This window comes from Vipera berus (assembly GCF_964194415.1).
Source record: "Vipera berus genome assembly, chromosome: 3".
Taxonomy (NCBI): domain Eukaryota; kingdom Metazoa; phylum Chordata; class Lepidosauria; order Squamata; family Viperidae; genus Vipera; species Vipera berus.
The window spans coordinates 217,804,857-217,829,207 of NC_138204.1; the positions used below are offsets into that span (position 1 = coordinate 217,804,857).

The following is a 24,351-nucleotide window of genomic DNA, read 5'->3' on the forward strand; positions in this document are numbered from 1 at the left end:
TGCCCTTAAAGACCACCCGGAGGCTTCAGCTGGTGCAGAATGCGGCTGCACGGGTTGTGATGGGAGCTTCCCGATACTCCCATATTACACCCCTCCTGCGTGAGCTGCATTGGCTACCAGTTGCCCTCCGGGTGAGATTTAAGGTGCTGGTACTTACCTTTAAAGCCCTACATGGCTTAGGTCCGGGATACTTGCAGGACCATCTGCTGCCGGGAACAAATTCCCATCGTCCAGTACGCTCACACAGAGAAGGCCTCCTCAGGGTACCGTCAGCTAGGCAATGTCGGCTGGCGACCCCCAGGGGGAGGGCCTTCTCTGTGGGAGCACCAACCCTATGGAATCAGCTCCCCCCTGAGCTTCGGATAGCCCAAAACCTCCAATCCTTTCGCTGCGGCCTCAAAACACACCTGTTCCACCAAGCTGACCTAGACTGACAGGCATTTTAATTAATTTATATTTAGTATTTTTAATTCATTTTTAAATTCTCTAATTTTTTATTGCACTGATGTTCTCAATTTCATTTTATCTTGATTTATGCACTTATTATATGTTTTATTGTGAGCCGCCCTGAGTCCTTCAGGAGATAGGGCGGGATATAAATCCCATCAATAAATAAATAAATAATTGTTAAGCAGATCGCTGAAGCTGTCAAGTTAGTAACCCAGCTATTAAGTGAATATGCCTTCCCCATTACTTCGCTTGAAGAAGGTCGCAAAAGGGGATCACGTGATCCCTGGATGCTGTGATACGAGTCAGTTGGCAGGCGTCTGAATTGTGACCGTGGGGAATACTGCATGGGTCTTTTAAGTGTGAAAAACGGTCCTAAGTCGCTTTTTCCAGTGGCGTTGTAACTTCAGCCGGTCACTATGCAAACTGTTGTAAGTCGAGGACCCCTGTATTCACGTGTTTGGGCCCGGGCGGGGGCCGCTCAGCACATCGTGCCCAGCCGAGCCGTCCCATCCGCGCCGGCTCCAGCGATGCTTCCCGGGCACCGGGGGCTACAGAGGGTCGTCTCCGGGCGGGGCTGGGGTGGCTGACAGGGCCAGAACCGGGCGCGGGTGCCGGAGAAGCCGAGCAGCGGCGGTCCCTTCGGCCTCCTCCAGCCTGGCGGGCCGGGCAACCTCGCCGAGCCCCTTCCCGGCTCTCCCCGCCATCGCGGGAGGGCTGGGCCGGGCGCCCGGCGGGAGGGGCGCGGGACTACGACTCCCGTCGTGCCCCGCGGCGGCTGCCGGATGAGTCCCCCGCGCTTCCGGCAAGGCGGCGCGCGGGGCTTCCGCTTCCGGCGGCGGCGGCGCGATGGCGGCGGCGCCGGACTCGTCCTCGGCGGCGGCGGCGGCGGCGGCGCCCGGCGGGCTGGTGGTGCTGGCCTCGGCTCGGGCCTTGTCCTCGCCGCCGGGCGCCCGGGAGGCGCAGCGCCTGCTCCGGCTCCAGCTGAGCGCGGCTCCCGGCCCGGAGCGCTTCCGCCTCGGCCTGCGCGGCGGCCCGGACTCCGGCCCTGAGCCGGTGAGGGAGGGAGGGAGGGAGGGGCGCTTTCCCCCCCACCCCACCCCCCGCTGCCCTCCCTCCCTCCCTCGGTCCGGGCGGGGGGGCGGGTGGGTGACGCTCCCTCTCCCGCGCCAGGGCCTGGTGGAGTACGGGCTGCGCGAGATCTCCTACGAGGCCCGGAGCGGCACCTGCCACGAGCTGAAGGTCCTGGCCCGGCCCGACGAGCCGCTGCTCTTCCACTTCGAGGACGAGCGGGAGGCGCAGGCCTGGTGGGCGGCGGTCAGCAGCTCCCTCCGCGAGGTGCAGAAAGGTCAGCCGCCGGCCGGAGCCCCTGCCCCGACTCCCACCCCCCCCCCGGGCGGGGATGCCGGGCCGAACCGGAGAAGCCCCGCGGGAAGCCGCCGCCGCCGGAGGAGGAGGAGGAGGAGGCCTGAAGCGGGGCTCTCGCCGCCTGCTGCGCCAGCCCCCTTCCCGGAGCGGGTCCCGGCGGGTCTCTGGGCTGGCTCTGGCGCCTGGCTTCCTCTGAGACTTGGGAACCCCGGGCGGAATTCGGCCCGTAGATCCGGGCGGAGGGCGGGGATCCCGGTGACCCGGCGGATCTCCCAGGCGCCTTCCGTGGGGGAAACTCTTCGGGGAAATTGTGGCCAGAAACGCTCCCCGCTGGGCTGGCTGGTTTTCAAGGGAGGCCTTGCTGTGGGTCTCCCTCTGAGGGGCCCCCTCTGGGCTTCGGAGGATTTGGGGCTCTCTCGCCCAAAGGAGAACAGCCTTCCCCCCCCCTCCAACGTTTTCTCTCTCCGGCTCCAGAAGGAAGCAATGGGCTCACCGGACGGCCACCTGCCCAGCCTTTGGCCACCCCGACTGCTCTTCCCTTGGAGACGGCAAAGAAAGGTTGGTGTGCGCTGCTCACTGATGACCGCTTATCCCTCGTAGGCCCTCAGATTGTTCAGGATAATTAAGTTGAAATACACGCAGCCGTGCTAAGTTTTGGAATCAGAGAAAAATATGTCCTTTTGTGATCTGAGCGCTTCTTATTTTGCTAGGTCTCTTGGCAGCTCTCCGTTTCTTGGAACGTTTGTGGATCGCCTGCAAGGGCTGGGGGTCGTTGGCACCCTGCTCCCCGACTTCTGTGGGCAGTCCCAGTTGCGGTTCATGGGGGATGAGCAGGCTGACCATCTGCCCCGCTTTATTTAATACACGCACCTGGGGTGCATTTGACAGTTTGGGGTCCAATATCCTCGATAGGCAGGCGATAGCCAGACTGAAGGGGAGATACAGGTTGTCCTCAACTTACGATCTCAGTTGAGCCCAAAATTTCTGTTGCTCAGGGAGACATTGGTTAAGTGCATTTTGCCCCATTTTATGACCTTTCTTGCTACAGATGTTAAGTGAATCGCTGCAGTTTTTTAGTTAGTAACTTGGTTGTTACGTGAATCTGGCTTCCCCATTGACTTTTCCTGTCAGAAGGTCGTAAAAGGGGATCACTGCAACTGTCATAAATTTGAGTCAGCTGCCAAAAATTTGATCACGTGACCATGGGGATGCTGCAGTGGTCATAAGTGAGAAAGATGGTCATGTTGCTTTTCTTCAGTGCCTTTGTAACTTTAGACAGTCACTAAACGAACTATTGCGTGTCAAGGATCACCTGTATAGCAGTCTATAAGTCTATAAGATCTCGGTGGGAAGAAACAGATGAAGACTTAGAGCGATTAATCCTGAAACCGATCCTGGTTATTAGCTAACTGTGATAGTTCTAGGTCAAGGTAGAGCTTGCGTGACCTCGAGGTTCCCCTGGAGTCAGAGCTCCTAATGGATCAGGACTTGGAAGCTGTGGTCAAGAGAGCCCTTGGCCAGTTTTAGCCAGTGGAACCTTTGAGGGCAAAGAAGGCCTCACTGGGCTGCATTGACCGGGACACTGACTGGTGGTGGTAGGGCTCTGAGGAAGCAGTGAAAGGGCTATCTAGATGATCTTCTGCCAGCTGGGAGCTTGACCCATGCCCACCCTGGCTTTGTGGGGCTGAGGACACTGAAGTTACCACTGCCTCATGAGTGTGTCTCTGTGTGTGTTCCCACAGCTTTGAAAGAAGCTGTGATTCCTTCCTTCCTGATAAGATCCTCCCTGAATCCACTGGTGTTAGATAAACTATTACCTAGTTACCAAACTTTTAAGAGAATGTTATTTGAGGCACCAGGAGCATATTAAACACAGTATGGAGAAGTCTTTGTTTATTATTGTTTAGGTTTACAAGACCACCAACCATACTCAGAAGGCACATTTCCTGTCTGGAATTAATTTAAAAAAATTGTAAAATATCATTAAAGTTCACATGCTACAGTTCATCCCAATGCACAGAGTGGCTGCCAGTTTCCTTTTGATTTTGGGATACCGTAGACTTAACACGGCTGTCCTCCTGTAATGCCAATTCACTACTGACTCTGGGCACCTTGGTGGAGCAGTGGGCTAATGCCTCCTTAAGTAACACCAGCTGCCTGCAATTAGTGCGGCTTTGAGTCCCACCAGGCTCAAGGTTGACTCAGCCTTCCATCCTTCCCAGGTAGGTAAAATGAGGACCCAGATTGTTGGGGGCAATTAAGCTGACTTTGTAATAATGCCGCTTGGGGTGTGTGTGAAAGCCCTAATAAGCAGGCATATACATAGAATGAAGGCTACTGCTAAGCTTGTAAGCCGCCCTGAGTCTTCGGAGAAGGGCGGGATATAAATGGAATTAAATAAATAAATAAATAAACATACAGGTTAAAAACAGACACAACACCTAAAACCAAACCATACAGATCTCTAAGCTTTATTTAAGCTGCATGATTTACCTCCAACTCTGTTCAGGTGGGACTCGGGTAAGACTGAAAGAGCACTGATCCATCTTGCTGTTTTGCAGAGCTTCCACTCCTCCTCCAGCACGTGGGCGCCATCAGTTGTAGGGGGGGGAGGTGGCTCTGGTGGTCTCCGTGTTAAAGGGGTTCCATGGGAAGTCAACCCTCTCCCCTGTTTGGCGTTCCCACCCTGAGCTGACGAGTGTCAGGGTCTGGATGAGAGTAGATGAGATGAAGATGCTGCTTGGCCATCAGGCCTCCCCACTCAAACCCATGTTATCTCTGGATGGTCAGAAACTCTCCTGACAGAAGAGGTTTCTCTTCCATATTCACCACTGTCGCTGATTCAGGGGTGGAAACTATGGCCCAGGAGCCTTTGCCCACCTTTGGGTGGAGCCCCAGTTGTGACCTTACCCAAGAAAGGAAGGCCTGGTGGCTATGTACCCCGTGCCCCTGTTTAGACGGCTGCAGTGCTCTTTACCTGAAGCTAAGGACCGCTTGGATGCTCAGCCACAGAGCCCAGCATGATGGGCTGGCTGGTTGCTATCGCTGGGAACGCATTGGGCATATACGTCAGGCCCGCACTGGCTGCTACCTATTAGCATCTGGGTGTCATTTAAAGTCATGGGTTTTTTTTTAATCTATAAAGCCCTTTGTGGCTTGGCTCTCACCTGAAAGGTCCCAACCTCTTAGATCAGGGGTGTCAAACTGCTGGCCTGCAGGCCAGATGCATCATCTGGAAGCTGCACCCACCCCGTTGTTGGCAATGGCAAAGCAGTCCCGATACGTCTCAAGCCGCACTAATTGCAGGCACGGGTTTGACATGTCTGTCTTAGATCATCCAGGGAAAAGCTGCTTGTGGTTCCCTGTCCTCCAGGTGATATGAAGGAAATTGGAGGCAGCCACGGCCCGCCGGTATGGTCATCCTGGACAATTCAGGCTGGTCCAAGCGCCTTCGGGAAAAGGTTGAAGATGCGGCTCCTCTGGGGAGGGTGGGAACCTTCTGGGGCTCATCTTTTTGTCCTTATTTCCCTGTTAGGATTTTTTAAGCTTACCGAGGATGTTTAATATTTGCTTTCTACAACGTGAGCAGGGCACAAGCCAGGACTGCAGTAAACAAACGATAGTCTCCTCCTTGCTTCCTCAGAAGACTTGGTGCTCCATCTTTCTGCAGCCATCGAACTTGGAAACGAGGAAGAGGCCATGCGGTGCGCTTCCTTGCTTGCGCAGCAGCACACAGCTCTGCACATCCAGCTGAAGGAGTCCTGCTACCCTGCCAGCCAGATCAGGTGAGTCAGGAAAGAGGGAGGCCTCTGGCCGGGCTCCTGTCCTTTGCGGGGGGCTCCTCCTCTTTAACCGGTGCTCGCTTCCTCTTAGCATGAAGGTGCAAGTGGAAGACGCCTCCTATTCTGCCAACATCACGGCCCAGGTCCACATGCACACCACCATCGCCGCCCTCAGGCAACAGGTACTCGGCTTGCTTCGTCTCCCCTCCGGGCCAGCCTCTGGAAAAGGGGGCATTGGGCAGGCTCGTGGGGCAGTGGGAAGGCCTGCTTAGGCCCTGCAGCTGTGCAGCCCCCATGTGCCCGCCTGCTTTGCCCACCAGGTCTTTCAGGATTATGGATTCCACCCCACTGTCCAGCGCTGGATTATTGGGCAGTGCCTGTGCGTGGACGACCGAACGGTTGGGTCCTATGGAATCCGGAAGGATGGCGATACGGCCTTCCTCTACCTGCTCTCAGCAAAGCGAGCCAACCTCTCCGAGCAGCGTTACAAGGAGGACAAGGACTGGGTGGTGCTCCAGCCACCCCCTTCCGCCATCCCTGGCAGCTCTGACGGCCGGCACAGAGGCGTAGCCGGTTCTTTGCCAAACAGAGGTGAGCAGGGAAAACACGTCTTTTCCGCCCCCCCTCCCAATGGCTCGGGAGGACGTTCGTGTGCCTGTGCTGGCCTTCACTCCCCGCTTGGAAGGTGGCCGGGCTGATGCCAAGGCTTTTCTCTGCCCACAGGCGGGAAAGAGCTCAACAGGAAGACGGACATTGGGGAGATCACTCGCTTCCTGGATTCTGTGCATATGAGTAAAATCCTTCCCTGCCGCACTCAATCCCCCACGACCCCAGCTGCGGCCCCCAATTCTCCTGTGCAGGTAGGTAGATCCCGGGGCGGGAGTCGGCTGCCCTCTGCCCCCAGTCAGCTGACATCTGAGCCCTGCCCACGTGCCCTGCTCTCCCATGGGCAGCCTTGACTCATCACTGCCCGGCAGGTGGCACTGAGGCAGGGCTCCCTCCCTCCGCTGCCCAGGCCGGCTGGTCGTGTCCCACCTGCACATTCATCAACAAGCCCACCCGCCCCGGCTGCGAAATGTGCAGCACTGACCGCCCTGCTGGCTACGTGGTCCCTGGGAGCTACCGGCCAGACGAGGTGGAACGCTGGCGGATGCAGCAGGAGAAGGAGGGCATCCTGCAGTACCAGAAGGTGAGCCGCTTGCGGTGGGAGTAGGGATGGGGCGTGGGAGGGGGGAAAACCTTCTCTTTGTTGGAAGCATTTTGCCTCTCAGGCAAAAGAGCTGGCAACCTGTCTCTGTGAAGCCACATCTTGCCGAACCAGCTCCCCCTCAGCCTGGAGGAGACTGCAGATCTGCCAATGCAAGGCTGTGTTTTTACAATGCCGAATTCCTAAAAGTTTAAATTGCAGATTTAAAATTTACTTAAAGTCTGTGCTCCTTCAACAATGTCAAGGCAGTGAAAGTACACATTTCCCCAGGGCTGAAAGAGCAGGCACCAATCCTTGCTCCAGAGGGAGGGTTTGCAGACCCGGGAGCGCTTCTCCTGAGAGCGTGAAGAGTGTGGGTGTGTCAGAGCCCTCTCTTGGGGGCCTCTCCAGAAGGGCCTCCCCTTCCGCAGATCTTAATGCTGGAACTCCCTTCGTGGGGGAAGCAGCGCCTCTGCCAGGCCGGGCTTCTCAAAATCAGCCGCCACCCCAGAGACAGTTGTGTCTGGGGAGCAGCTGCAACCAGCCCAGGCCTTTCTCCATGCCGGCATCCCAGGAGGCAGCTCCAGCCCCCTTTTGGGGTCACTTCCACGGAGAACGCGTGGGGGAGGTCGGGCTGGGATGTCAGCCGGGGTGGGCACGGTCGCCCAGTTCGACAGGCTCAGGAAGAGGGGTAGCATCCCAGGCGGCTGTGGCAGGTGAAGAAGGCTCAGTGGTGGGGAAAGAGGACTCAGCCCTCCGGTTTCAGGTGTGGGGGGGTCTCCTTCAGTGGGACTGTACAGAACTCGGGACTCTGTGTGACTCGTAAGGACCGACGTAGATGAGCGTTGTGTATTATTAAAGCTTTCTGTGTAGAATTAGAAACGCCATACGCGTTTTGTCTTTTTATAACTCCTGTGGCTTTTGTGAAAGTGACCTTTGCAGTTTCTACTGTATTGTTACTTATTTTTATTTGATGTGGCATCCTGTACCCTGCAAGAACTCCTCCATCTTTGAGGCCCCCGACCAGGCTTGTGAGGAGGGAGTGAAAAGCGAGGGGGAGGCAACGGTTCTCGGGCCCCTGATGACTCTCTTCTCTTCTTTCTTTTTTCTCTTGCGGCAGGAAAAGGGAAGGAGAGAGGACAGTCCAGCCGTGCCCTATGCCCACAACCTTGGGCCCCTGGACGACTTCATCCACCTCTCCCCGGAGTTCTCGTAGCTGCACTCGCAGCCCTGCCCAGCTCCTCTGGCGCGACAGGCTCTTTGCCCCGACTGAGGCGGGCAGCAGAGCCCTCCTTTGAGACAGAGAGAGAGAGAGAGAGAGAAACGGGCAAGGCTCCGAGGAGGGGCGGGGGGAGGGGGGCTACGCTTGGCCTCCGTTCCTTTACCCAACGATTCAGGCCAGGGTTGCCGTCCCCTGTTGGGACTGGGAACCCCCTGGGGGCCCGGGTTGCGGCCAAAGGAAGTGGGAGGACAGGCCAGAGTAGCGAGGGTCGTTCTGGCTGGAGGGGCTGCTCTGGCTGCCAGTGGGGACTGAGGACCTCCCTGCCACCCTCCCCAACTAGCACGTTGGGCCTTGACAGGCCGGTCTCTGCCCCGGAAGCAGCCCAAGGATTAGGCGCCGTGTGGTGCGAGAGGGAGGCTGGAAACGGAGTTGCCCCGTTGATTTCCTCCACCGCCTCCGTGGGATGCGCTTCGGAGAGGTAGAAGTTGTCCTTTTGCCAGGTTCCTTGGCAGGAGACGGCTGGGCTGGGAGGCAGTGGCCCGCGGGGAGGGGCCAGGCGTTAACTGAGCGTGTTCCAAGCTGGGGAGCCCCAGGACCAGGTGACCTTTTCTTGGGGTGCTTGGCCCGGCCTGAAGGGGGGGCTTCCGAGTCCTTCCCTAAAGGTGGCTTTGGGTACCGTTCTGAGGTGGGTTAATTTCTGCATCTTGCGTTTGAAGTTTTGAAATGAATTGGAGAACTTGTTCCATTAAAAGACGCCTTTGGGCCAGATGGCCCATCCAGAGAATCTGCATTGCTTTCTTGACTGAGCCAGGGAGGGAGAGATTCCCCCCCCCACCGCCCAATGAAGGCAAGTGGGGAAGAAGTCCTTGTGTGGAATTCCCCCAGGAGGAGGTCTGGGGAGCAAAGAGGGTCCCCTTCTGAGGGCTCCCCCTGCTGCCCTCTGCAGCCAGAAAGGCGCCTTCCCTCCTTGCAGCTGGCATCCCCCGAGGGAGTCACCTGGCCGAGCTCCTGTGCTGACGTCCTGTTGGGGCAGGAGGGGCTTGAAAGAAGAGGGGGAGTGAAGTGGGGAGAGGAGGGTGGAGCCCCTCCACCCCCCCAAAAACCCAGAGTCCCTTGACCACAGCTCTTGAAGCGATGCGTGGCCGCCTCGTGGGTACCAGGTTCGTGAAGTCTGGGTGGGTGGGCCAGGAGGAGCCCTGCCTCTTCGGCTGCATAAGTTAAAAAGAACAAAACACCCAGAGTGGCTGAGAGTCGAGCAGCATGTACATTTAATATTACAGTTTATCGGAGGAAAGGGGCGTAGAGAGTTGCCTTCCCAAGAAATGGATCTGTAGTTTTGTCAGCAAGGATGGCGTTTTTCCACCTCCCCCTCGGAAAAACACCCAATATCTGCGTACACGCGCTAATCTAATGTGCTCCCCCGTTTTGCCATTGCTTGGGTTTACAGGCTAGGATGTAATCTTATGTTTCGCAGCTAAGTGGCTGAATCAACAAATTCACCCTGTTTTCTACCAACCCAGTTAGCTTCTTCTTTTGATCCCCCTCCCCAGTGCCAGTCTGAAAGTCTGAATGGGTAACTGCTCGAAAGCCCTGCAGCCAGGTGAGCCCCAGCAGAACCCCGGCTCGGGTCACTGAAACCCAGAGGAAGTGGGCGGGGGGGGGGCTGTTTTAGCAAAGGTGTGCAGGAGCGTCAGCACTGCCTGAAAGATGTTTCTGAACAGACCAGCCTGGCCTCGGGGAGCAAAATGCAGGGTGGGGGGAAGGAGCATCAGCCCTCGGTCGCTGTGCAGGTTGGTCCCTTCTGAATGGTCCTGAGCTGCCAGGGCCCCAGGAAGGAGGGTACAGCTAGCCCTGGTGGGAAGCACAGCTGCTTGGTTAGCGATCCTATTGCCTTTTTAAATAAAAGTATTCTGCAGGAAAATATGTGCCTTTTTTAAAAAACAGAAAGCCTGCAATAGCAATATATAAAACCCCAATCCCAAAAGATGGCTCAAGAGCCAGGAGAGTCAAATGCAAGGATTTGCTTACTTTGGGAGAGGTTTATCCTGGTTGGATTTAGATCAGTTCAAGATTCATTTTGTTTCTTTGTTAAGCCATTGGATAAGCCCAACTTTTGCCAGCAAAGCCGGGGTCCTGGCCAAACCGTACCTTATCCATGCTGTAGGTCACCCATCCACTGGGATTGGCAAAAATGCCGCAATGGGCTTGTTTGACTTGGCACAGAGAGTAATTATTGTGCATTCTAAAGTAGTAATAAAGTTGAAGGGACCTTGGAGGTCATCTAGTCCAACCCTCTACTCAGGCAGGAAACCCTATACCACATTTCAGACAAATGGCTGTCCAGGCTCTTCTTAAAAACCTCCAGTGTTGGAGCATTCACAACTTCTGGAGGCAGGTTATTCCACTAGTTAATTGTTCTGTCAGGAAATTCTTCCTAAATTCCAGGTTGGTTCTCTCCTTGATGAGTTTTGCTACCTTGCTTCTTGTCCTGCTTTCAGGGGCTTTGGAGAATGGCTTGACTCCCTCTTCTTTGTGGCAGGTCCTCAAATATTGGGACACTGCTATCATGTCCCCCCTAGTCCATTTCGTTAGACCAGACACGCCCAATCCAGCAACCGTTCCTTATATGTTTTAGTCTCCAATCCCCTGATCATCTTCGCTGCTCTTCTCTGCACTCTTTTCAGAGTCCCAGCGTCTTTTGTACATTGTGGTGACCAAAACTGGGTGCAATGTTCCAAGTGTTCAAGGACTGCAACTGCAGGATGCAAAAGCCCTTTGAGCACATCCTGAGCCTCACCTTCTGCTTCCTTTGCCAGAAATGGAGCTTAGGGGTCTTTTGCATAAACTCTCCTTGGCAACTTCACCATTTATTTTAATTGGAAAGGTGGCTGTCTGCGGAAGGTATGATCGACCTTCTGGTGCCCATGAACGAGTTGACCTAGTTCACCGGACCTTTTTTTCCCATTGACGTTTTGGATACCAAAGGCTTCCCCAGTGTTTACCATGGAAAGTGCTCTGTGCCGGGGTCACAAGGACGAATATGCAAGAACCCTTTGGGGGGAGGGGGGGCTGGCCTTGGCTGGAGTGGCCCTCTGCTTGAAAGAGCAGTGCTCAGGGTGGGAATCCTGGAGCCTCGGGGGCCAAGGGGCTGCCTGGGGAAGGCAAGTCGGTGCAGCGGGGAAAGGGGGGGGGCTTGCCTGACTCACATCAAGCTTCATTGGGGTTGGCTATTAGAAATGGGTGGGCTCCGCTCTGGGGCATAATGGCCAGGCAGCTGGAACCCCCTGCACTGGCCTGCTGGTTGCTGCTCGGCACTAAATCCTTGAAGACACTCCTCAATCTGTCCAGCCAGGGCAGGACCATTGCCTTCCGCTTGGCGAGGATCTGCTTCAGACCGTCTTCTGTGAATTCCAGTTTTCCTCTAATGACCCTGGAACGTCGTTTTGAGATTTTGTAGAGGAGAGAGAATATTGCCTTTTTGGCTGGTTATGGTTTCTGTGCTCAGTCCTTCCCCAACAAGGCCCTGCCCGGAGCCTGTTTCAGTTGTTTTAATGGGCAGCTGTGAATTCCGTTACCTGTTCCGATGTTATTGGTTCCCTCTGCAGTATCCTGATACGTGTATTTCCTTGAGCATTCTCATTTCAGGGCTGCTGTCTGAGTTCAGCTGCCTTGGGCTAGCTTTACAGGGAGCGAGTGGGTTTCAAAGGTGACAAAATGATTCACTGAGAAATAAGCAGCTTTTAAAATAACGGTGAAGGGCTCTGGTGAGAAACAATATGGCTTCCTCGTTCTCTCTAGGGCGGGATGGAAGCTTTCAGCTGTGAAGCTGCTGCAGAAAAGCCCCTGACCTCTTGCTTCCCCCCCCCCCCCCGCTTGCAAAGAAGGCACCTCCTCAGGGCCTGAAGCTCAGTCCAGGCTGGGCTGGGAATGCCCGGAACACCAAAGGGGCTTCTCCTGTAAACCCCACTGGCAAAATCTGCCTCGTAGCATCTGATGGGGGCTGTGCCAGAGGGGCGGAGAAAGGCACTCCGGTCAGCAGTTAGGCACGCACTGCAGGAGGATAACGGGGGGGGGGGGGAGGCAGTAAGAAGGGGGTGGCTCTTGGAACCGAAGTGCCCTTAAGGCTGGCTCTGTTGTCACCCAGCAGCTTCAGCCTCCAAGGCCACAGAGACGTCCCCGTTTCTCAGTTGTGCTGCGCTCATCCTGTGCCCTCGCAGGGCCTTCCGTGCCAGAGGGCTCTGGGAAGCAGGGGTGATGCGCAGTAGGCATTTCACAGAGTTGTGCCAGTAACACTTCCAGGGATTCTGCTCCGATCCCGCCTTCCTTTTGCAACCCTCTGGGCGCTCTGCCTTTCAGGCCTCTGGGGCTGGGGGGGGGCTTTTCTGCCAGCTGCCAAGCCCAGCTTCCTGCCCTTCCTCCTGCAGGCCCTGGAGCAGGAGCGGCTGCAGAATTTCCAGCAGCTGTGCCAGCTGGAGGACGAGGCTCTGGTGCCCAACCAGGAGGAGATGGAATGCCGGATCTGCTACCTGAAGGTGGAGCCGGGCAACGGGGTGTTGCTGAGGGAGTGTCTGCACAGCTTCTGCAGGTGAGACGCCTCGCAGGAGGCGGGGCTGGGCCCCACCTCAAGCCCTGCTCTGAGCCGCCCTCTCCTTCCGCAGAGCCTGCCTGCGCCAGCTGGTCAACTGCAACCAGGACCCCCAGGTGTCCTGCCCCTTTCGGGACGATTCCTATGCCTGCACCAGCCACCTCCAAGACCGGGAGATCCGGGCGGTGAGTCCATACTGGGAAGCTGCCAGAGAAGCGCCTGAAGGCACCTACAGAGGGTGGCGCACGCACGCACACACCCACACCCCTACCTCCCTCCCTCTTGGCACTGCTCTGAGCCAGCTCCTCCCTCCCCGCAGCTGGTGACCTGGGACGAGTACGAGCGCTTCCTGGAGCGCCGGCTGGCTGTGGCTGAGAGCCGGGCGCAGAACAGCTACCACTGCCGGACGGCCGACTGCCTCGGTTGGTGCGTCTACGAGGACGACGTCAACGAGTTCCGCTGCCCAATTTGCTGGGCCCAGAACTGCCTTGTCTGCAAGGTGGGCCCAGCGGGCGACACCTCGGACCCCCCGCCCTGGCTTGGACTGGGAGCCAGACAAAGTGGAGATGCCCCTGAGCGCCCCATTTGCACCCTTCTGCTACGCCTTCTCCCACGAGACCGGCAGCCAGAGACAAGCCCCCACTTTCGTTTTTCCCTGCGTTCCTCCCCTGCCAGGGATGGCTGGTTCCTAAGGCCCCGGGTTCAAGTTGGTGGACTTGGCAGAGTTGCGGCCCTCTGCCCGGGAGGGCAGTGCCCTGACAGGGGAGCCCATCTAAACCTTGCTGGCCGGCTGCAGCTGAAAGCAGGGGGCAGATGCTCCAGATGGGGTGGGTTCTCGCCCCTTGCACTGAGGGGGGGGCTTGCAGGGTGGAAGGGCTGAGCCTGAAACGGCCTCTGCCCGCAGGCCATTCACGAGGGCATGAACTGCAAGCAGTACCAGGACAAGTTACGCTCCCAGGCTCACAACGATGCCGCTGCCCGGGAGACGAACAACATGCTGAAGGTGAGCAGCTCTCCCCTCCGGGGGGCGTGGGGGGGGGCCTCCTTCACCAAGAGCGCTGGCCCCCACCCCCCCTTGTGCTAGGGAGCCTGTGTCTTCCGAGCACGTAACTGCGCCCTCTGTCCCGGCAGATGCTGGTGCAGCTGGGGGAGGCCATGCACTGCCCCGCCTGCCGCATTGTGGTGCAGAAGAAGGGCGGCTGTGACTGGATCAGGTGCCCCGTCTGCCAGACAGAGATCTGCTGGGTGACCAAAGGCCCACGCTGGGGGCCAGGGGTACGTGTACTCAGTGGGGCGGGAGGAGGTGGGTGGGGAGGAGAAGGCAAGCAGGGCCAAACTCTTCTTCCCTGCTCTCGCGCTGTCCCAAGCCCTCTGGCTGCTGGGCCTGGCTGCCCTCTGGGGAGCCCACAGGTATTCTGCTTGGGTCTGGCAGCGTGGAGCTCTTGTAACAAGGGGCCATTTCCGCATTTTAGAAGGCAGGGGTGGGTGTGTTTTTGTGTGACTGCACACAAGTGCAAGGACGTTCGTGAGCTAAAACTCCTCTGGCCCCTCCTGACCAGCCTGTCTGATGCTTCAGAAAGGGTGAGAGCATCCCAGGAGGCTGCCTCCTCGGAAGCTGCGGAAGGGGCCACCGGTTCCCCCCCCCAGCTCATCCCAAAGGGCCCGGGATAGCTGATACTGCACCGCCTCTGGCCCGCCTGCCCAAACAGGGAAGAGCTGCCGAAGCGGCTCTCTTCTGAGCCGCATCAGATCGCCTGCCCTGGAGTAGGCAGGGGCTGGGATAGCCAGGCCTCAGGAAGACGGCAGGCTTTGGGAAACCGAGCCTCAGCGTTTCCCAGGGGCGCAGTGGCGGAAGGCAAAGGGGGCAGGAGGGGAGCGGGTGGGTTTCAACCCTGGCGACACGGAGGGGCAGGAGGAGGCTGCAGGGGAGGGTGGCCTGCCAGGTCACCCCACTCACCCGTTTCTTGCAGGGCCACGGCGACATCAGCGGGGGCTGTCGGTGCAACGTGAACGGAGAGAGATGCCACCGGCTGTGCCAGAACTGTCACTGAGCGCTTGCCAAGAGGAAGCGGGCAGGCAGACTTCCGCCCCCCCCCATCTCAATAGATGAGCTGGGTGGAGCTCCACCTGGCTGCTGGGCTTTTTTATTGGGGGGGGGTGTTTCCCTACTTAGCTCTTCCTCCCCTTCCTGGACTTCTAACTGCATGGCGGGTAAAAACAGGCGACTCTTTGCAGCTTTGGCAGATGCTGCAGTGCCAGCCCAGGGCTCGAAAGACAGCAACGGAGGGATGCCTGCTTTCTGACTTCACTTGCAGGGGGAGAGTCAGAAAATCAGTTGGTCTCTCCCTCCCTCCCATTACCTGATTCCTTCCCCTACCCCAAAAGGCTTTAACTGACACTTCTGGGCAACCAAGGCGCAGCTATATAAACTTTCAGAGAGTGAAACCAGAAGGAAGGGGGGACCCCAGCTCTATGCTGCTGCACAGGTGGGGAGAACCTTCTCAATAAAAGAAAAACATGCCAGCCCTGAGCCGGTGATTCTTTTCAGGGCCGAGGAAGATTTGCAAGGGAAGGGAAGGGGGGGCGGGGCAGGAATGGCCACAACTTAGGTGAGATGATCTGCAGGCCGAGGGGACTCGGCGTCTCAAGAAAGCAACTAACGTCTGGTTGAGGAAACACGTTTATTGGGTGCCTGCCACCCCTTGCCCCAGGGTCCTCTTGCCAAGGCTGTGAGAGCGACTGGATGAACGGCGGGAGGCATTAAATAGTGGCCAGGGCGCTCGGGAGAAGCAGCCATCCCCCCCACCCAGCTGCACGAAGGACGAAGTGCCATCAACGCTCTGGCATCCGAGGCGGGTCTGCCTCATCCAGAGGTCAGTCACGACGCTGGTAGAACATTTTCCTGCTCAGCGCAACCGAAAACTTGTGCTTTGTCATCAAGTATGCAAAGGGTATTGCCACAGACGCAATCAGTATTGTCTGCGTGAAGACAGGAGAGGCTGTCACAGAGTTTCCCTCCCCACTCCCAGGCATCCCCCCCCCTTGCAGGCAGCCCTCTCGGTCCCCACCAGGGAACAGCAGCAGCTCCTGGCTACGCCTGCCTGGCCCATCAGGCCACGGCCGGCAAAGAAGACGCACCTTGAGACCTAGCCGCTTGCGGTCGTCGAATTCTGGCTCCCCTGCCCATCGTAAGAAGGTGCAGATGTCCTTTGCCACCTGCGACATGGTGGCAGGTGTGCCTGCAAAGGAGCAGACCCGGGTGATCACCAGCCCAGTCGAGGGAAAGGCCTCCTGCCATCCCCAACCCCCCAGCCCACTCACCGTCCTCGTATTCCAGAATGTCATTGTAGATGGGAGGGGCCATGGCTATGGCTTGTCCGGGGAAGTAGGGGTTGTAGTAAAGCCCCTCCCGCATAGTCACGCCTGCCGGGGGATCGCAGTAGCCAGTGAGGAGGGAGTAGACGTAGTCCTCGCCCCCGTGCCTGAAAGGGAAGGGCGGTGAGGGCCCAGCGTCTCCAAGCCTCTCCTCTGCCTGGCAGTGCCAACCGCCCAGTTGTGCCCCGCCCCCTCCTCAGGGTGTAGAGACTACCTGGCTTTGAGAATGAGGCTGAGATCAGGAGGCAGGGCGCCGTTGTTCGCTGCCCGCGCCGCTTCAGAGTTGGGGTAAGGGTCGGGGAAGCGGTCAAACAGCTTGCCAGACCGCATATACATCTCGCCGTTTTCATTGGGTCCGTCCTGCACCTCCACCTAAAGGGCGAGAGGTCAGCCTCGCTGTGAACCCTCCATCTTCCCCAGAGAAGGAGCCGGTATTTGCCCACCTTCATCCATCACCACCTCAGCTCCCGGAGCGGGGTCGGGTGGAGTGGTGACGTGGCCACCAGCCCTACCGCCAACCGCTTGAAGGCGTGAACCAGACACGAGGCAGTCCAGAGCAGCGCCCGCACCATCCCAACCAGGGTCACCTCCCTGTGGTCCAGTTGAATCCCGCTGCACGCTTTGCTTACCTCCTCAGCCAGGGCCTTGGCTTCCTCTTCAGTGTGGGTGGCGTTCACAAGATTGCGAAAGGACAAGTACTCCATGCTGTGGCAAGCGGAACACACCTGCTTGTACACCTGGTAGCCACGCCGGACACTGTGGACACGAATGTTTCCGTCAGGCCACGAGCCTCAGAAGGCAGCGCTTACAAACAAGGTAGCCGACAGGCAAGCACAGGAACCGAGGAAAGTCTGGCTTCCGCTCTTGGGGAATGGCTCTGCCCAGGATCAGGATTCCTCTGAGCTGGCCTGGTACGCCCAGTGCCAGAGGCAGCCGGGCCAAGCAGAGTGCCAAGGGAGCTCAGAGATGACCGTCTGGACTAAAGGCAGACAGAACCTGGGTGCAGGAGCAGCAAAGGAAGCGGAGCCAGCTATAAAGCTTTCCCCTAAGTGCCATCGGGTGGGACGGGACAGGGTTTGGAAAGAGACAAGGCCTGGCAGCTGCTTCCCATCCAGAGGAGGTAAAACAAACTCCAACGGGACCGCCAGCCCTGGCTTCTTGGGCTAGGACACCACGTACCTGCTGTGGTCCAAGGCAGTCAGGAAGCCACCGTGGCCCCAGGGGTAACTGGGGGGATGAAGCTCCAATTCCGAGGCATTCACAGCTCTGTGAAGGGCCCAGGCCAGCCCTGCCCCGCCAACTGTCAGAACGCCCAGAGCGCTCAGGGCCACCCTCTTGCCCCAGGAGAGACCCGCCACCGACGCCACATTGGCCTGCAGAGAAAGGCAACCGAGTGAATCTCCTGCAAGGGAAACGGCGCCTCGCTCCTCCAAAGCAAGCAGGAAATCCTCAGAGGTCATCGGCCAAATGTGGCTGAAACTCCAGTGGCCTGTCCCTGTTCTCCCTGCAGTCCGCTGCTCTGCTGGATTCTTCTATCACCTGCTTCCCAGAAATTCTGGCTGACTGCTCTGAATCTCTCTCTCTCTCTCACACACACACACACACCACGATATATACTGCAGAGTTCCCACGTTGATAACACAAAACCCTGACGTGGGGGAATCCTTCTGCACAAATTAGGCTGGAGCAGCGTTTCTCTACTTTGGCAACTTGAAGAGGGGGGAGGGGGGCTTCCAGAACTCCCCAGCCAGCTTTCATCTTTCAAATGGACAGGCTTCAACTCCCAGCAAAGCTGGCTGGGGAACTCCGGGACTCGAAGTCCACCCATCTTCAAGCTGCCCAGGTGAGAAGGACCCGGCTGGACAATTCAGATATCCAACATGCCACTTCGGCTACTGGGGGCCGCCCCGCCCTCTTGGCCAGGGAGGAGGGGGGGCACGACCCGCTTTCCGGTCTCCCATCCCCCTCGGAGCACTTAAGCACTTAACCCCGACCGCCACGGACCGACCCGCCGCCCTCCGGCCTCTCTGCCCTCCCAGGGGGCCGATCCGGAGCGCCCCGCCGGGCGGACGGGCTTCCTTCGGCCGCCGGCGGGGCTGCCCGGGGGAGCCTCCCCCCTTCCTCCCGGCAGCCGCTCCGGACCCTCCTCCCGCGGGACTCCTCCGGGGCGCCGGCAGCAGCAGCAGCAGGAGGCGGCGGCGGGGGCCGGACGGGGGGGAAGGGCCGCGGCCGAGCGGGGTGACCTTGGGGCAGCCGCCGGGACCGAGCCGGGTCCGAGCGGGGGGAGCCGCGCGCGCGCCGTCCCGGTCCGCCTGGCCGTACCCGCGCCTGAGGGCCGCCGGGCAGGGCCGGGACCAGGAAGCGCCCCCGGGAGCGCGCCAGGCTCCGCGCCGCCATCGCCGCCGCCGCCACCGCAGCCATCTTGGGGCGAGCCTGGGCCAGACAGCTCTCCCACAAGGCGCCGCGCGGCGGAAGTCCGGCCCTCCGAGCGACGCCCTCCCGGCGGCGGTGGGCTAGAGCGGCGCGGCGCCTTCGGGCCTCCGCGGATGGAGCAGGCAGACCTACGCATCGTCTAGAGGAGCGCCCCCTCGTGGGCCCGCAGCGATTGCGCCAAGAGGGCGGGCGGGACCGGAAGCGGCCAATCCATCAATCAGAAGAGAGAAGGGAGCCCAGGACGCGACGATTGGTGGAGAACCTGGACCGTTTCTCACGACTCGAATCTCTTCCTGGAAGCCTCGAGAAACGGAGCAACCTCGACTTCCGGTGGCGAGCAGTTCCGCTGGCTAATCGTCCTCAGGAAGCTTCTCCCCGATTCCAGGTTGCTTCTCTTCCGGCTTCGTTTTGTTTTCTTCTCCCGCCTTCCGCTGCTTTGGAGAACAAGTTCACCCCCCCCCCGCTTTGTGGCAGCCCCTCAAATACGGGAAGGCTGCCGTTTCTCTTCTCCAGACTGGCCAGACCCAAATCCCGCAGCCCTTCTTCGTACGTTTTAGTCTCCAGGCCTCGGATCATCTTAGTTGCTCTTCTTTGCGCTTTTTCCGCCAAAGTCTCACCATCTTTTTTGTTACGTGGTGACCTAAACTGGATGCAGGTATTCCAGGTGTGGCCTTATTAGGTATTTATAAAGCGGTACTGCTTCTTCTTCTGATCTTGATTCCATGCCCGTTTATACAACCCAGGATTGTATTAGCTTCTTTGGCTGCTGCTGCTGCACAGGGCTGGCAAGTGATCGTCCACTAGGACTCCCAGGTGCCTCTCACAGTTAGCCCAATCTGTACTTTTATACCTTTGATTTTTCCTGCCTAAATGTAAAGCTTTGCTTTCCTCCACATTAAATTCCACGTTGTTTTAACAGGATTGTTTCAGGTTCATTGTTCAAGAGCCCCATCCCGGCCTTCAACCTCTCAAGGTCAGCTTTGCAACCCACCCGGAGTCCTTTTTGACTCGGAACTTGCGAGTGCCTGAAAAACGACAGGGGCGGTGGGCATACACAAATCCACTCTTTGCACCACAACTTCCAAACGGTTTATTTTGCCAAAACTGTTTCAGGCAAACCACAGCTCCCGCCCCCCCTCCCGGCCTCCAGAGGGTCTTTCTAGGTTTTGCAACCGCAGCAAAGTCCAAGAGAATCAGTGGCCCCTAGCCAATCTCTGTGGCCCCAGCAACCCTCTGCGGCCGGCCCAGAAGCAGGACCCAGCCTGCAGCCAGCCGGACGTTCGACACTGCGAGCTTGGCAGCTGCCGCCTCCTCCTTGCCTTCTTGGAAAGCTCTCTGGACACCATCGGCTGCTGTGCAGGAGGGGGGGTCCGGATTCCCCTCCCCGCTCCACTTCAAAACCTCGCTGGCCTCTGGTGGGCCAAGGCCGGGGGGGGGGAGCTACTTCCAGAAGAGCACGTTCCAGAAGAGCAGCCAGCAGGGGTAGACGAAGATGGCCACAAAGGGGAAGACGATGGAGCCGTAGAGGTAGTGGTCCAGCAGCCCCTCTGCGATCACCTGGAGGAACTGCTGCCAGCCCTCCAGGGGCGAAATGGGGTACTCCATCAGCTCTTGGTACAGGAAGATGCAGAGGAGGAGGGTGATGGCTGGGGAGACCACCACCAGCAGCCCCGCATAGAGGTACCTGCGGGGGAGGGGGCTTCTGATCACACCCACCCTGCCCAAGACCTGTGCCCATCCCCCGGTGGCTTTTCCTCCCGCCCGCCGGCCTTGGCCAGAGATGCAGGGCGAAGCCTCCTCAGGTGTTGCACCTGCGCTGCTTAAGGCGGCTGATTGGGTGGGCTGGAGTTGCTTGCCAGCTTTCCAGGCTTAAATCGGGGGGGGGGGGGAGGGAACGTGACCTGTCTGGCACTCCCCCCTCCCTGCACAGATGCATCGGCACCCTTTCCCACCAATTTCTTAAGAGAAACTGCAATCTAACCAGGGTGCAAAGGTGCTGAAGGTTTCACCCATGTCAGCAATCCTTTAATCCAGGAACCAGAAACAGCAGAAACGGGCTGCCTGGCTTGGCTACTGATACTGCTAACTGGTCTGGTTGTTCCCTCCACCCAGGAGGGGATTCACCCTTGTGAAAATGTTGGCTTCCTTCACGCCAACCTTCGCCGCACAGAGACGGTTTCGGGCCTGGGGCACCAGATACAGAGAATGGTTCAAAAGCTCTCCTTTCTCCCTGGAGGGAATCGCTGGGGTAGGGAAGAGCAAACCCACCGCCCTGGGATAGCATGCCACTCCCGCCCCCTGCCGCCTCAGAGGCCCTGCGGCGCTGCTGTCCCTGCCCCGGGGCATACCTGGGCCCCGTGGGCTGCACAATCGCCGCCACGGGCGCCATGGTGACCGTCAGCAGGAAGCCCAGGGAGAAGTTGATGAGCGCGACGCAGCTCAGCTGCATGGCCAGGTAGAGCAGCGCAAACAGCTTCAGCATCATCCAGCCCTGGTTGGTCCCGGAGCCCATCAGGACTCTGCAAGGCAGGAGCCCGGCTGAGTCTGGGCAGAACCCTCCGGCCACTCGCCTGCCTGCTCCTCACGTCCAGCCCCGAGTGCAACCCGACGCGGGAGGCCAGGCTCCCACCCCACCGTTACCTATGCGTGTTGTGGGGCAAGGCCAGTCCGGCCACGTAGATCCCAATGCTGGTGAGCACCACGGCCTCCGCCTCAGAGACCGGGAAGTGTTCAGTGGCCATCTGCTGCCCCCAGACGGGCACAAAGTAGAGCGCAAGGCCAGCGGCGTGGCAGATGAGCAGTGGGGGGACCAGGGTCAGCAAGCTGGGCCTCGGATCCTGTCCCAAAAGGGATGTCAGCAGCTCAGGGGGTGTCCTCCTCCACCCCCAAAGCACGGGAACGGCCAAGCCAGAGCTGGCCAGGCATATCCCACCGCCAAGGCTGGGGAATTTGACAACAGGCCGAGCACAGGGCCCAAGTCGATCCCTGAAGAGAGGGAGATTTCTGCCACGAGCACAACACCCCCCTTCTCAAGGGGCCAGGACTGCCGTTTCCTGTTGCAACCCACCTCCAGGGGAGCAGGATTTGAAGCCTGGTCTCCATCGCAAAGCTGGTTCCCATCGCCGTCGAAGCTGCTCAGCTTCATCCACAAGTCCAGGGCGTTGAAGGGGGAGTCCAGGAAAACAGGACTGACATAGGCAATCCCCAAACACCGACACCCGGACTGCCCCCCCCCAGCATTCTGGGGACAAGAGCTGCTGACCACATTGGGTCGCTCTCTCAGGCCAAAGGGCCCCTCGCCTGCTGAGGAAGCCGGGGGGTCCTGCAACGGGATGGGACCGCCCTCTTCCAGCACCCAGCGGCCCCAAACCCTGCTTGCTTGGCACGTGGCCCTGGAGGACTCAGGCAGGGTCCCCGCACGTGTCTCCAGCACCCCACTTTCCTCGGGGGAGGGTGCGCCAGAGCCCCATCCCAGCCACCCTCCCCGAAGCGTCTCAGGCCTCCCAGTCAGCAGGGCCACCCGCTGGAGCAGGATATCCTGAGGACCAGGATGAGGAGGAGGAAGCCGAAGGCCGGCATGTAGAGCCCAATGGAGACGAAGCGAGAGAGCGAAGGCAGCAGGTAGAAGAAGTAGGACTGGTGCAGCCGCTCCAGCAGGTTGTTCAGCTTCCGGAAGATCCCCTCAAAGGTCCTGGGGGGAGAGCGGAAGGAGCCTTGCGGCCTCGGGTCCCGGACGGGGCCTCCAGCATCCCCCCGGCCTCTCCTCGGCACTCACACGCCCATCGCGCCCATGTCGAACTTGTACTGGCGGAAGCTGTTGATGCCGCGGATGGTGACGGCCTCAATGTGGTAACGGAGGAAGAGGCCGTGGTCCCCCTGCGGGTGGCCGGAGCCCTGCTTGAGCACCATCAGCAGCAGCGTCTGGAGGGAGTGCAGGAAGGCCGGCAGGGAGTCCCAGTCGGAGCGCTGCAGCTGCAGGCGGGGGAACAGGGAAGGCCCTCAGCAGGGCAGGCACGGTCTGGAGGGTGCCCTGGCACCACCGCTCCCACCCCGACCGCGGAGGGATCCTGCTGGCAGACTGACCACGTGCCTGCTCCACCAGTGGCCGAGTCTGGCGCAAGGCACCTCCTCCGGCCTGGCTGGGCTGATGGCCAAGGTGGTCTCCCCTCCAGGCAGCCTCCAGACAAACCCAGGACGCAGGAGTTCTTCCGCGCACCTTGCCCTGGATGGTGCACAGCAGCCCGTTCTTCTGGCAGAAGGAGTAGAAGAGGTTGACCAGATCCAGGTTGGGCAGCTGCCCATTCAGCCCCTCCACGGCCACGTCAAAGCTGGTGATGACGTCGCTACTCAGCTCCAGAGAGATGGCGGCCTGGATGGCTCCTGCTCGGCCGAACGTCCCCGAGGACTGCGTTTCTGTAGAGGACACAGCCGTTGCGTGGGTGCCTCCCTGAGAGAGGGGAGCCGGGCGGTGGAGTTTCCTAGTGGCTAGATTCGGAAGCTCTCCAAGAGGCTCTGCCAAAAGCCAGGGTCAGGTTTCCCAAAGCTGCCAATGGGCCCAATCCCTGCCCTGCTTTTCTAAAAAGGGCTAGAAGTCCCGTTCATTTTAAGGGAAGCGTTTGCTAACAACCGGATGGGTCCTAACCGATGTGGGGAGCAGCAGCCCCGATAAGAGAGGCATGGGGGGGGCGCCCTGGAGCAAAGCCAGGGAGGGCAGGGGGGAACCGAGGCTCCCACCCCTCCAAGCACCCGGCAGACCCCCCTACCTGTGACGTTGACGTCGTGGTAAGCCTCTAGCCAGGCCTCCATGCCGATCAGGTCGTGCTCGTTGACCAGGAAGATGATGTCCTTGGCCCAGTAGATCTGGCCTGGGAAGGAAGGGCAGCTCAGCACCGGCCCTCTGTCTCCCTCCCTCCCCGCCTCCACCACTGCCCCCCCCTCACCGCGGAAATGCGCGGCCAGGGCCAGCATCAGCCCCACCGCCTGGCTGTTCTGCTGCTGCCCGCCGCTGCAGGGCACGCTCAGGACCAGCGACTCGGTGCTGGCCGCACGCGGGGCCCGCAGGATCCCGTAGACGTTGGTCCCCTTCACCATCTGCAAGAGGGGAGGAGAAGGGAGGAGGGAGAAAGGAGAAGGGAGGAGGGAGCCTCCTGAGCCTCCCGCCCCGGCTGCCCCCCCCCCCGGGCCTTACGTATCTCTCGCGCGCCTCGTCCGGGAAGGGCAGCGTCCGGGAGAAGCTCTGCGCGTAGACCTCCAGGCCCAGGCCCCGCAGGCTCTTCTCCAGCCAGGCCACCGGCAGCGCCCTGCGGGCAGAGGGGCGTTGGTCGCCGCGGCCCCCGCCCCGCCGCCCCGCGCCCGCCCCGCCGCCCCGACTCACCCGCCGGCCTTCTTGCGCTGGGCGGCGAACTCGCGGGCGAGGGCCAGGGCGCGGTCCCCGCGGGCGAAGCGCTCCTCCACCATGGTGGAGCCCATGGCGTTCTCCGACATGGAGGCGCGCGGCGCCAGCGGCTGGAAGGCCAGGCCCAGGAACCAGCCCAAGCCGGCCACGAAGCTCAGCGCGCTGCGGACGAGAGCGAGGGGAGAGCGGCTCAGCCGGGCGGGCGGCGGACGGAGCCCCCTCCCCGCCCGCCCCTACCCACCAGAGCGGCGCCTGCAGGCGCAGCAGCAGCCGGGACGCCGCGCGGCGCCAGTGCGGGTCGGAGAGCAGCCCCATGGCGCCCGGCCGGCAGAAGCCGTTGGAGGCGCCTCCCCGGAAAACGCGCACGCTCCGCCCGGCGCCGGGGAGGAGCGCCCGTCCCGAGCGCGCCGCCGGCGCCTCCCCGCGTTCGCGCCCGGACTGCGCCGCTGGAGGGCCGGCGCTGCTCCGGGAACCCCCGAATCGCGCGCGGCGCCGAGAAGGGCCTCGGAGGCGGCCGGAGCTCTTCCCAAACGCCGCGCAGAGATCGCAGCAGGCCCG

General features: G+C 59.8%; 3 protein-coding genes across 6 annotated transcripts; 1 reads left to right on the forward strand and 2 right to left on the reverse strand.

Moving 5' to 3' along the window:
- The first annotated feature begins 1,286 nt into the window (after positions 1 to 1,286).
- SHARPIN (SHANK associated RH domain interactor) lies at positions 1,287 to 15,113 on the forward strand. 4 transcript variants are annotated; one of them, XR_014026046.1, is made up of 14 exons: positions 1,287 to 1,503; positions 1,621 to 1,795; positions 2,290 to 2,373; positions 5,459 to 5,600; positions 5,689 to 5,779; positions 5,918 to 6,188; positions 6,321 to 6,457; positions 6,613 to 6,786; positions 12,430 to 12,590; positions 12,664 to 12,775; positions 12,910 to 13,012; positions 13,495 to 13,593; positions 13,722 to 13,865; positions 14,561 to 15,113. XR_014026046.1 is itself a non-coding variant. In XM_081324729.1 (14 exons), exons 1-14 carry the CDS (start codon positions 1,297 to 1,299, stop codon positions 14,639 to 14,641), a joined length of 2,058 nt encoding a protein of 685 aa, XP_081180855.1. In that variant the 5' UTR covers positions 1,287 to 1,296; the 3' UTR covers positions 14,642 to 15,113. The 4 variants fall into 4 exon arrangements, 2 of the variants coding, with proteins under 2 accessions (XP_081180855.1, XP_081180856.1); XM_081324729.1 differs by having other exon boundaries at positions 12,910 to 13,089; XM_081324730.1 differs by having other exon boundaries at positions 5,462 to 5,600; positions 12,910 to 13,089.
- A 141-nt stretch (positions 15,114 to 15,254) lies between these two features.
- CYC1 (cytochrome c1) lies at positions 15,255 to 18,443 on the reverse strand. The gene is made up of 7 exons (XM_081322595.1): positions 18,288 to 18,443; positions 17,145 to 17,338; positions 16,595 to 16,721; positions 16,180 to 16,337; positions 15,912 to 16,072; positions 15,729 to 15,829; positions 15,255 to 15,569 (listed from the first exon to the last, which is right to left on the reverse strand). The coding sequence occupies exons 1-7, from the start codon at positions 18,384 to 18,386 to the stop codon at positions 15,465 to 15,467; spliced, it is 945 nt and encodes a 314-aa protein (XP_081178721.1). The 5' UTR covers positions 18,387 to 18,443; the 3' UTR covers positions 15,255 to 15,464.
- A 1,029-nt stretch (positions 18,444 to 19,472) lies between these two features.
- Positions 19,473 to 24,208, reverse strand: GPAA1 (glycosylphosphatidylinositol anchor attachment 1). Its single transcript, XM_081325312.1, has 12 exons — positions 24,035 to 24,208; positions 23,773 to 23,955; positions 23,587 to 23,698; positions 23,339 to 23,489; positions 23,162 to 23,263; positions 22,615 to 22,811; positions 22,174 to 22,370; positions 21,936 to 22,089; positions 21,466 to 21,558; positions 21,039 to 21,235; positions 20,747 to 20,917; positions 19,473 to 20,082 (listed from the first exon to the last, which is right to left on the reverse strand). Exons 1-12 carry the CDS (start codon positions 24,106 to 24,108, stop codon positions 19,839 to 19,841), a joined length of 1,875 nt encoding a protein of 624 aa, XP_081181438.1. The 5' UTR covers positions 24,109 to 24,208; the 3' UTR covers positions 19,473 to 19,838.
- Between the last annotated feature and the right edge of the window lie 143 nt (positions 24,209 to 24,351).